Source organism: Sceloporus occidentalis, unplaced genomic scaffold (assembly GCF_023333645.1).
Source record: "Sceloporus occidentalis isolate IW3139 unplaced genomic scaffold, rSceOcc1.0.p SCAF_275, whole genome shotgun sequence".
In the NCBI taxonomy this organism is placed as follows: domain Eukaryota; kingdom Metazoa; phylum Chordata; class Lepidosauria; order Squamata; family Phrynosomatidae; genus Sceloporus; species Sceloporus occidentalis.
In genome coordinates, this window is record NW_028317255.1 from 232,402 (window position 1) to 244,496 (window position 12,095).

The window sequence follows — 12,095 nt, forward strand, 5'->3', positions numbered from 1 at the left end:
TGTTTGAGAGATCTTCTGATATTGGGCGATTAGATGGTCAAGTTAGACCTCCAAGATGCATATTTGGCAGTCCCTATAGCAGCGGGTCATCAAAAGTTTCTACAGTTCAGATGGGACAGAGTGACATGGTGCTTCACGTGTCTCCCATTCGGCCTGTCATCCACTCCTTGGTGTTTCACCAAGGTGCTCAAACCAGTGATGAGTTATCTCTGGAAAAGGAGAGTCAGGATTATCGTCTATTTGGACGACACGCTGATTCTTTCTTGGGACATTCCCACACTCCGGGTTCACTTAGAATGGACCATGCCTGAGGCTTCCTCCTCAACTGGGAGAAGTCATGCCTGATCCCAGCTCAGACTATGAAATTTTTGTGATTCCGGATCAATTCCATTCATGGCTCCCTTCACCTCCCAACATCAAAGGTAAAATCTATCAAGAAGGAGATAAAGAAGGTGTTAGCGCGTCCCTTGATCACTCTTCGCCACCAAGCGCGGGTGATCGGTCTCCTCTCTGCATCAATCCAGGTGATCTTTCCAGGTCCACTTCACTACAGGGTGCTACAAAGGCTCAAAAATCGATCGCTGAGCCAAGGTCTCGCTTACGATCACGTAGTCTCAGTCGATGCAGAAGCATCCGAGGAACTGACATGGTGGTTAAAGCACATAGTCTTGGAACGGTTGCGCTATTTTTGGTTCGGTTATAGACTCAGTCGCCAGCCTAGTAGGTTGAGGCGCGAGTTGCAGAGATACCTCCACAGGAAGAAGGTGGTCACTTTGGGCGAAGAACTTGCATATCATTTGCCTAGAACTCCTAGCAGGTTCGTTTGCCCTGCAGAGTTTCTCGGATGGACAATATATCAGCGTTTCGGTATTTAAATCATCCAGCTGGGGCACGAGGTCCCAACCCCTGTCCCAGTTGGCATTTCTGCGATCCTGGAACTTTGGGGTCCGCTGGATATGGATCTTTTTGCATCTTGGCTGAACACTCATCTTCAGGGGCTTTTCAGCTGGAGACCAGATCCAGAGGCGCTAGCGACGGATGCGTTTTTACACCCATGGCCACCTCATCGGAACTATGAGTTTCCCCCTTTTTGCATGGTCCCTCGCATCCTGCTACATCTCAGATGCCTCAGAACCTCACTAGTCCTCATAACACCTTATTGGAGCACCACGAGGTTTCTGACACTTTTAGAGATGTCGATAGATATTCCTCGACTCCTTCCTACATTCCTGACTCTCCTGGTGAACCCGGAGGGGGATTCACATCCCCTTCTCCCTCAAGGCCAAATACAATTGATGGCTTGGCTGGTATCAGGGAACCCTGGTGCCACAGAGGCGTTTCGAGCACAACTTCACAACTCTTGGCAGGGGCTTAGGCTCCAGGGACTAGACGAGCCTACGGACTTGCCTGGGGTGCATGGAGTCGGTGCTTGGGGAAACACCTGGATCCCGTTCTTGCACCTGTGAGCTCTATTCTTCTTTTTCTCAACAGGCCATAATGGGTTTTGAAAGAATACCAGCAGGTAAACATTCCACTGTATGTCATCTCCTGAAAGGTGTTCGTAGGGCCCATCCTCCTAAACCTAAATTCTCGAAGGTATGGGATGTTAATTTAATCTTACATGTGTTTAATGTTTTGCCTCTTAACTCAGAGTTGTCATTGTATCAACTATCTGCAAAACTTGTTACCCTGTTCTGTCTTATCTCCTGTAAAAGGGTTTTGGATTTCCGATCGCTGGATATTACCAGACAATCTTTTACCCCTGAGGGGGTTCAGTTTGATATTGTCAGACATGCTAAAACTGCCTCAAGATCAGTCTTTTATCCAAGTTTTCCAATATCAACCAAGTTATTCCCAGTTGAATGCATAAAAGAATATGAGAGTAGAACAACCCGAACTTTTTCGTTGCCACTCGGCAACCTCACTTACTTGTCTCTACCACATCTCTGGCCAGGGTAGCAAGGATTGATGTTTCTATTTTCGGCACACACTCTGTAAGGGGTGCTATGGCTTCTAAGGCGGCTAAGGTAGGTTGTCGATTAGAGGATATCTTTAAAGCCGCAGATTGGTCAAGGGAATCCACATTCCATACTTTTTATTTTAAACCTGTATTTCATTTCTCAGAGAAGGTTATAACACAGCTTTGAACATGCATAATGTGAGACTCCGTCTCTTTAGAAATTACCAGATTTTGCTAATTCATGACGTAAAGTCATGATTTATAAAGACACGGTGTAAGAAATGAAGGGTGCCTTTAACATAGGACATTACATTGATTGCATAATGATTTGGGGACGATTTGAGTTTCTATAAGGTGAGATATCTGGTTTTACAATGTAAGGTAATTTGCATAGTAATGCATTACAAAGGGTTTGGAACAAAGGCTCCAACAGAGGTGGGATACCCCACAGGGGGTCAGACAACTGAAGCCGATGTATATTAACATAACTGTGTGCATGTTTGCATAGACTACCTGTCTCCTCCATAATTGGGTCATACAGGAAATGTCTGAAAAGAGGGGTTGGGTGAACCACTTTCTGGGAGGTACAAGGAATTCTGGGATGACTAGTTAGGGGCTGCAGGAGAAAGAGCAGTCTGAGAAAAGGAGAGTCTGAGAGAAAGAAGAGTCGGAGAAAGAAGAGGGAGAAAAGAGAGTCTGAGAAAGGAGAGCGCAGCAAACAGAAGTGTCCTGGGTCAGGAGACTCAGAACGAAGCTGCGCAAGATGGCGTTCGGGAAAAGCCTGTGAGCTGAGAGAGGTTTCCCAAGAATGTGCTTAAGTATCCCTTTTGTTTTGTATTATTATCAAATGTTTTCTGTATGTTATATGTTTTATAACCTGTAACAGTAGCCTAGTTCAATATCAATATACATTTTTCTATAGGCTTGTATTTGTGCTTTATTCGTCACACATTCCCTAAAAGAATAACCTTGTAAGAGGGTCATAATTTCTTACATATTGGCGAGCCAGGCAGGAGGGATTTAGTGTGATTTATGAGTATATTTATAAGTGTATATATTGTGTGTTGAATTGGGATAGTGTTCGGGTTTTGCATATACAAATTTCAGTGAATTCTGCTTTGTTAATGATGGAGGGTTTATTGAAAAAGGTTGCTAGGGCCACAAACCCCGATGGTATTATTCAGTATATAGTAGGAACCTCAGATCCATGGTTCCAAGCTCAGGAGTATGTGGCCAAGGCAATTTATGAAAAGAAATTATCCAAATCAAAGGGGAAAACTGTTCTGGATTTTGCTGCCCGTTGGATAGCGGAGCAGTACAAATCAATGAAAGAGCAAAAAGAACTTTTGGAAGCAAAAGTTGTAAATTTGAACATTGAACTTGAAAAGTGTAAGATTTTTGCACAGAATGCTGCAGCTTTATGTGTAAGCAACCAGCAGACTTTGCAGGAAAATGAGGAATTGCGTAGTGCAAATGAGCGGCTTACTCAGAGGCTGAAGGATGCAGAGGGGGAGATTAGGACCCTGGCAGCTTGCAGTAAGAGGGAGGCTGATCGTGTGCATTGCACAGCTATAAGTGACAAGTTAAATGTACAGCTACAGAAAAGAAATGATGTTGTGGCTGCAGTCAAAGTGTTAAAAAATGATGATGTGAATGAAATAGATGGGCAAGGTTTAGATGAGAAGCACAATAATGCTAATCATAAAGTCATCCGAAATCACAGCAAAATGATTGCAAAGCCTGTGTCTGTATTAAGCCCCTCGCTTCAGAGACAGTTATATCAAATCAGGCTCCAAAACAATCAAGGACCCATAGGTAAAAGGGAAGCCTTTAAATGTTTTGCTTGTGGTAAAGTAGGACATTTTGCCAGAAATTGCCACTCTCGCTCTGCCAAAGAACACCATGTTCAGGAAATACCCATGGTTGATAGCTGGAGGCAGGGAGATAAGAATTGTTTTAATTATACTAGGTGGGGATCTCAGGGAAGAGGTAATGGTGTTAGAAAAGACTACATGAAGCCCTGGGTTCCCTACCATGTTATTAAGGCACAGAAAGAAAGAGTAGAAAAAGAGAAAAATGAGCTACAGTGTAAAGTAACGGTGTATATGAAGGAACTGGACATTGTAAAGACAGAAGTGTCCAGAATAAAAGAAATGCTAGGAAACAAAAAGATAGCTAAATCAGAAGAAAACTAGTGTGCTCTTCTAGATTTGTTGTTGTAACATTCTATTTGTTGTTGATGCTAATCTATTTGTTTAAAGTTTTGTTTTTCAGAAAAAGAGACGATACTAAATGAAAAAGAAAGGAGACAAACCTGTGAGGAGATCGGGACATTAACACGTGTGATTTCTTGCAGGAAATTCAAAATATTAATAGAGGACCTTAATATCTATTTTTATTTTTCTTAAGGATAAGCCTCTAAATTCGTTCAGTACAGTCAGGTGGGCAAAATTTCAAATTATTTTTGTTTTATTAGTTTAGGACGCCTGCACTGCCAGCTACAGATATCTTAATTTTTGTTTGCTGCTGGATTGAATACATTTGCCAATATGGGGTTTATGTTTTGATCACAGTGGAGAGATGTGATTATGTAACATTATTGTTGGTCTTCAGCAGTATATATTTTTGCTGCTCTAGATTTTTGTTTTGTTTTAATTTTTGGTTACAAACAAAATATAATCTCAATCTGATTTTTATTCATATTTCTGAATGGCAACAGACTTTTTATATTTTATTTTATATAGATTGCATCCTGCCAAGACATTGTGAATGTAATGGTAGCATTCAATCTCCTTTTTGTTCTCTCTCCATCTTCATAGAGATTGTTTAAAATTAACATTCTCAAAGTGGATGCTGAAGATACCACAAGGTTACTGTTATGGGAAGTCTTAGTATTTTAGTATCTGTTATGTACTGTATGTATGTTTTGTGTATTTTATGTGTTTACAATGTTTTAGATCTGTAAAGCCAGATATTAATGCTGAGACAAGAAGGATAAGAGAACCACTAGTAATTTGGGCAAGATAACAATACACACTTTCTGTGTAGAGTATCTTTTAATTTCCAGAAGCCATGGGCGAAGTATCAAACACCTTCAAGGGCTGAAGCACAAACCCACTCCAGCTATACAGGTTTCAGTAAACGTGCGCAGACACCTTCACGAGTATTACCACTACACACAATCAATAAACCGAGTTTCTTTCTGGTGTGGTCTCTTCAATACACTGTGTAAGTGAACAGCAAAGGGAATGCTGTTGGTATGAAAATACACCAGATGTCACGGTGGGCAGAGGTCAGAGGCCTAGAACAAGGCATGCAATTCGAGGGTTAAAGGAAGCTATGGTGGGAGCAGTGTTGGTGGCACAGGTACCTGAGAGTGATGGGAGTGAACACAAATGGTTGCAGTGATGCCAAGTCTGTGAGGGTAATGGAAGGTTAAAGATATGGCTGAAGGAATTCAAACTATTAGTGAAAAATGATAACTGTGAGTGCCTCTATGATTTGGCTAAATTATGCCTTACAGTACCCTAAATTTTAAATATCTGTGGTTGTCAGGTCACTCGTGTCTCAGTGAAAACATACAATCTTTCATGGCACATGGGCTAAGTGTACTTATTTATTTGAGAGGGCTCATTTTCTATGGGAGTCATTCGCCCTCTAGGTGGGGATTGTAAGAAATGAAGGGTGCCTTTAACATAGGACATTACATTGATTGCATAATGATTTGGGGACGATTTGAGTTTCTATAAGGTGAGATATCTGGTTTTACAATGTAAGGTAATTTGCATAGTAATGCATTACAAAGGGTTTGGAACAAAGGCTCCAACAGAGGTGGGATACCCCACAGGGGGTCAGACAACTGAAGCCGATGTATATTAACATAACTGTGTGCATGTTTGCATAGACTACCTGTCTCCTCCATAATTGGGTCATACAGGAAATGTCTGAAAAGAGGGGTTGGGTGAACCACTTTCTGGGAGGTACAAGGAATTCTGGGATGACTAGTTAGGGGCTGCAGGAGAAAGAGCAGTCTGAGAAAAGGAGAGTCTGAGAGAAAGAAGAGTCGGAGAAAGAAGAGGGAGAAAAGAGAGTCTGAGAAAGGAGAGCGCAGCAAACAGAAGTGTCCTGGGTCAGGAGACTCAGAACGAAGCTGCGCAAGATGGCGTTCGGGAGAAGCCTGTGAGCTGAGAGAGGTTTCCCAAGAATGTGCTTAAGTATCCCTTTTGTTTTGTATTATTATCAAATGTTTTCTGTATGTTATATGTTTTATAACCTGTAACAGTAGCCTAGTTCAATATCAATATACATTTTTCTATACGCTTGTATTTGTGCTTTATTCGTCACACATTCCCTAAAAGAATAACCTTGTAAGAGGGTCATAATTTCTTACAACGGAGTCGAACATTATTCCCACTCAACATACTTTTTCTGACATATATACCTGTTTCATGTACCCTACCCTGTGTAGGCGATAACCTTTATAAGTATAGTTGGAGTATGCTTGCGTTTTGATGATGCTTATCTACACATGCGGATTACATGTCTGTATAACCATGTATTTGTTTCTTCTCTACTGCAGTTTGAGGATGCTGGTTGAGAGTTGGTTCCTTAACCGTTTCTGCTCCTCCAGTTGCTTTGGTGGCTATGCCGGTTGTTGGAATGTTTTGGAGCTGTTTTCTGTTTGGAGGACTTTTACAGACAAAGAAAAGAGGAGGAGTTTTGGATTACAGCCTACTTTATATGGAGGCGAGGGGAATGTTGTAGGCTTATTATTGGTTCTTTTTCTGATTTCTATTAACTCTTTATGTTCTTTGCTGCTGTTAAATCAAAGAAAAGAGTAATGCATAATGTTCGACTCCGTGTCTTTATAAATCATGACTTTACGTCATGAATTAGCAAAATCTGGTAATTAAGTAATCGACTTCCTTCTGTGAGTTGTTACATCCTACAAAATGTAGGACACTGGTTGCAGCAAGTGACATGAAAATTAGCATCCTAAAAAAATAGTCGATATGGCAGCCATACTTTGAAAGATGCTAAGAGGAAAAATGCTCATTTTAAATGCTCAAAATGTATTTTGAATGTTGCTGTCTGCATAAGACACATATTAAAACATATGCAACAAATTATTTCACCCTTAATATTTTAAACCGCATTGCAAATTATTTACTCAAAAACTTTTACAATCAATGTTTTAGTTCAGTGAGATTAGTAAAATGCCTTTAAAATTAAAAACATATCTATTTACTATGGCAACTAAAATATACTAAATTACTTCAATGTACACTCAGTGGGATTGCTGCTGCAACTTTTGCAGCCAAGTTCTGCCGGACTCTGCCGGAAACGTTCTATCTGGGCATACAGGAGAGTTCGTGGGAGAGTAGATGACATCCACAGACAGGAAGTGATGAGGGTAATTAAATGGGAATAAGCCTCCACAATTCCTTGTGATCTACACGATTAATGTCTCTCTTGTATACATGTTCCATTTCATCTTATTCCATACTGAAATAAAGAGCCTGATTTATTGCAGGGCATAATGACATTTAATTGTTTTAGACTTACCCCCTACTGTCTAATATACTATGAGCTTTGTCTAAGTGGCTATGGTAGAAGCATCTTGCATGACAAACATATGCAAGCAATGTACTGTCTTAATTACCTGAACATAATGTAAGTAAATAAGTGGCCAGTAAATGATGTTGGTTTCTGAAGATTGCAGGGTGGATAATACAATATATTTCAGTTGGATGAATGGCTGTTTTAAACCATCACCATCTGCTCATTGATTAAATTTGTGTTATGTAAAGTGCTACTGAGCCAAGAGTCTAATCGACTTTAGTGCTGTGACCCGTTTGGTTAAGCTCTTCCAAGCCTTCCTTGTTAGGCAATACCTTATTTCAATCTGTCCTCATGAAAAGGAATTTCACTCCTCTGAAGCCCTGTGAAAGTAGGATTGCCATACTGGCTATTTATTTAAAAAGAGTTTGTAGGCAGTAGTTTAGAACTGATGACATGCACCATGGAACTCAGGTCACAGAGAAGGTACACCATTATTAGAAATGGCTTTATATTTTTATACTGTATACTGACAACCTTTCTGCTTTTCTAGTTCTCAGTCATATCATCTTGATTACTGTGTTAAAGAGGGCTTTTCAAGTGGCCCCAAGGGATTTCTCCCATACTTGAGGATGTCAACAACATTCAAAACTCCAAAGAAGAAGAACATTGTATGTTTAGGCTCTTTGACATTTTAAGGATTACCCCAGTGCTATTTATTATTATAAAAGCAAAATCAGTATGGCTACTAAAATACATATGAGGCAATACATTAGAAAATATTTTAGCATTGTGTAACGTTGCATGTAAGTCCATAATATATTCCACTTACCATTAGTCAGGCGATCAAAAAGGAAAATGTCAAAATTCCACATTCCCACTTTAGATAGCATATGCTGTCAATAAAAGTAATATGATTCAGTTAGAACACAGTGATCTCTTTCATTATAATTGTGACCTCATCTATTTCCTATTTAACAGACATTGAAATGTTTACTGGAGACTGCAGTTAGTTAATACTAAGTTATAATACAGCAGCTCTTGGAATTACTGGGTTCAGTGCCAGTGTGTTAATAGAAATAACTGGTCTCTGAAACAAAACTGGTGCATGCAGACATACTGGCATATCCTAAGACATATTTTAGACTGACAGCACCATTTTTAATCCTAAGGGAGAAAAGATAAATCCCCAGGTGGAAGGTTTTTAGGAGGATGCCACATTTTACTTGTTGATTAGCTGTATCAGCCGGAACCCCACTATTTTTAATTTCTCCATTTAATTTCATCTTCTAATTAGTAAACATCATTACCCCATCAGTTACAGTGCTTTCACATTTAACATGCAGAAGGGGTATAGCAAAGGTACATGCTCCTCTGACACATATATAATTGTTCCCTATACTGGCTGCACAGTGCAGATCGCTCCACCACAATATGATGTTCTATCTCAGCTCTGCTCAGGAAAGCAAATCACAATGTTTGTGACACAGGACCCAATCTCCACGAGGGCAGCAACATGTAAGTTATTTTCCCACAGATATTCTAAGTAATTCCATATGTAATTGGCATTGTGGTTCCAAAGTTGTCACCATAACCATCTGAGAAAAATGAATCCCCCACATTTCAAGATCACTGATTGGTCCTTACCCGTGCCTGGCCAAGATAGTCTTCATCCAATAAGTGCAGAGAGGCTTGTGGTACAATGCCACGCAGGAGCCTAGACGCATGAAAATATCTTTGAAAACTCAAAAGTCGCTTTAGTTTTTTCTTTGTGCCGATTTCTCCCGAGTGTGTTGAATCTGCAATGACAAAAGAAGTCCACATTAACTGAAAAACCATATACCCTGATGTATACTTAAGCTATGGACTTCTTTAAAACATTACAAGATTTCCTTACAGAGGATTATGAAACTACAAGGTAGAATTATTTCACTTTAGAGATAAACTTTTGTTCAAGTACTGGCCCTGGAAAAAAGGGAGCTAGATTATGACTATTGATACCTTCAAGTGGTGTCATTGTAGATCTTCATGGAGAAAATACTAAATTCCTCACAGATAGAAGAAACCTATCAAGTCGAGACTGTACCACGGTCAAAGAGGAATAACTTGCTAAAATCAGCTGTTGCTCATGCCCTGATACCAAGAACTCATGCTTGGTTCACTAATCAAGTAAAGTAAGAGAAAATTAAAGGGACAGCACAGTACCCAACCAATAGAGAATTTATATTAAAGTACTTTGCAAATGTTAATATGCATTCTATACCTGATACATAGTTCCAGAGGTGCAGCAGACCTCCTCCTACTTTCTTCAATGCTTACACTAGTTTTGGCTGTTTGGAGCAGCCAATCACTGACATCTTGTGCAAGCCAGTGCTGGAGCTCCTTGGTGGTGGCAAGCAGGACAGGTGTTTGGCCAACCACATCTCCTGCAAGGTAAGGAGCTGTGAGGAAGAATAGTGCAAATGCATGGGAGGGGATTCTGATAAATAACTCCAGGCAGTTGCAAGGAGAAACACAGGTTACATTAAAGGAATGTCCCTCTAATGCAACTAACCCCAAAATTGTTTATTTTAATGCATATTAGAGTCCTTTATGCTTTGACTCCACTGCATTTGAACACAGGCAAACTGGTGCAGGAATTATTTGGACTTGAAACATTAGACCTCTGTTTTATTTAACACCTCTTAAGACCCTACATTGATAATGAAATCCACACTCAGCAATCTAAACATTTTGAACCCTAAAGAGGTTTATAGAAGAAGCAATTATACATCCCTCTGAGAAGATTGACTAAGGAGAAGCTCTCTTACAACTTAGGATAAGTGGATAACATTGAAGCACCTAGCCCAGATATAAGGCTATGTGTTGGTTCTACCTGACTTTTGTGACATCCACAGAAAGGCAAAATAAAAAATACCAGTTTATTTATTTGATTGGGGGTCTGTTTATGAAGCAGTGATTTGGCCCTGCCATCTGATGATTGGTCCCGACATTGGGGAGGTCTTCCACCTCCATAATCTTCTTTGCCTAACTTAGTGCATACCAGAAACTGAGGCCATATCCAAGCACGCAGGTACAGTGAACCCAAAAGACGTGTGCATTTGGGTTGGGTTAAAGAGAGTATGTTCTCAGAGGGGAAGACAGTATGTCTGCAGCTCCTGGGCATACCACTTCTTGGGAAGTATGTGTCAATGCCTGCTTTTAGCTAATAAACGCATGAGAGTGCCCACTTCCCTAAGTCTGCACTGGGTCTTATAATTTCTGAAGGCAGCCCTCTGATGTACAAAATATATTGGAAACTTTGCAAAATGTAGTAGTTGTGATTACAGTAACACAGACTCTCTAAATTGTCCTGGTTTCCTGGTTAATATTTTCCAGATTTAAATCTTCGTTTTAAGATGTGTGACTATTGGATGAAGTTTTAAGTTGCTTTAACTCCTTTGGCTTGATTTCCTTACAGTAGGAACTCCAGTTCTCCAGGGTGGCAATCACATCTGGTTCTTGGAATCACACACTGCTTGTTGATAATAATATACAATGTTAACGGCTTGACTATTATTTAAAAAAAGAGACCGTCCAGCTCTTTAATCAAACAAATGTACGCAAAAATGAAGCCGTGTGTGTAATTTTTTGTTGTGAAGAATTGTCATGTGACCAAAAAAATCATGTGACTGGAAAATAGGTGTGGCTATTTGCCAAGGCATATGAGAGTTTAGTAGGCCATCTCTACAGACTAACGTAGAAAGCTCAAGAAGTTTCTGTAACTTGTGCAGGGTACCCACCTGCCAACGCGCTTTATATCTAAAGAGAGAAAGCAACCCTCTGGATATATTTTCTTCAAATAACTACTACATGCTAACTGATTCATAAAAACATGCTACATTTTGCAGACAAATTTGTGGTAAAACAATTGATAAGGCAAGATTAGTTCCTACACGGCTGGGGGTGGAATACGAAGAAAAAGATCATCTATAGCTTAATATAGTATGAAGGAAACGACATGTAGGAGCCAGTAGAGTAGAAATGATAATTGTCACAGACTACCGAATGAAAACTGATTAGGGATCGATCTGACACCGAAAAAAGGCAGAAGATTACAACATCGCAAATGGAAGTACAAAAGCATGTGCAGATGTAAATGTATTTGAGCGATACATCACCAAATAAGTACACAGAGGCGAACAAACAATACGCATACCTACATAACGAAAATTGACCCTATGCATATATGAGGTGTAACACCTTAGAGGAGAGAGGATCAACAAGGTATGCTGAGTACCAGGGCGAACATAAAAACAGAACCAAAGAAGAAAACGAAAAACGAGGTTCAGCGGAAAGAGTGTGAGAGATGTGTGAAAATGAACGTAGTGGGACGGGAATCGTAGAGATAGCAATCATGTAGCTTGAGCACTGCAAGGTATGCCCGAGTTACCGGTCGGAACCCTTTCCAGCCCAGTCACATATGATCGCCAATAGAACCATTTAAGTTCGATTGTATGATCGGTTCCACGGGAGGATCCCATGAGAACTTCCATTTGATATAGAAACTCAACCTGACTAACCCAGGCTGAAAAGG

The 12,095-nt window shown here is 40.1% G+C and overlaps 1 protein-coding gene across 1 annotated transcript in view; it reads right to left on the reverse strand.

Annotated features, from left to right (window-relative positions):
* The window catches only part of LOC149275614 (3',5'-cyclic-AMP phosphodiesterase 7B-like), a 122,768-nt gene that overhangs the window by 19,547 nt on the left and 91,126 nt on the right, over positions 1–12,095 (reverse strand). The window contains exons 3-4 of the mRNA XM_089504531.1: positions 9,167–9,318; positions 8,352–8,415 (exon numbers count right to left, since the gene is read on the reverse strand). Of these exons, the coding sequence (XP_089360657.1) occupies positions 8,352–8,415; positions 9,167–9,318 (216 nt within the window). The remainder of the gene's footprint in view (positions 1–8,351; positions 8,416–9,166; positions 9,319–12,095) is intronic.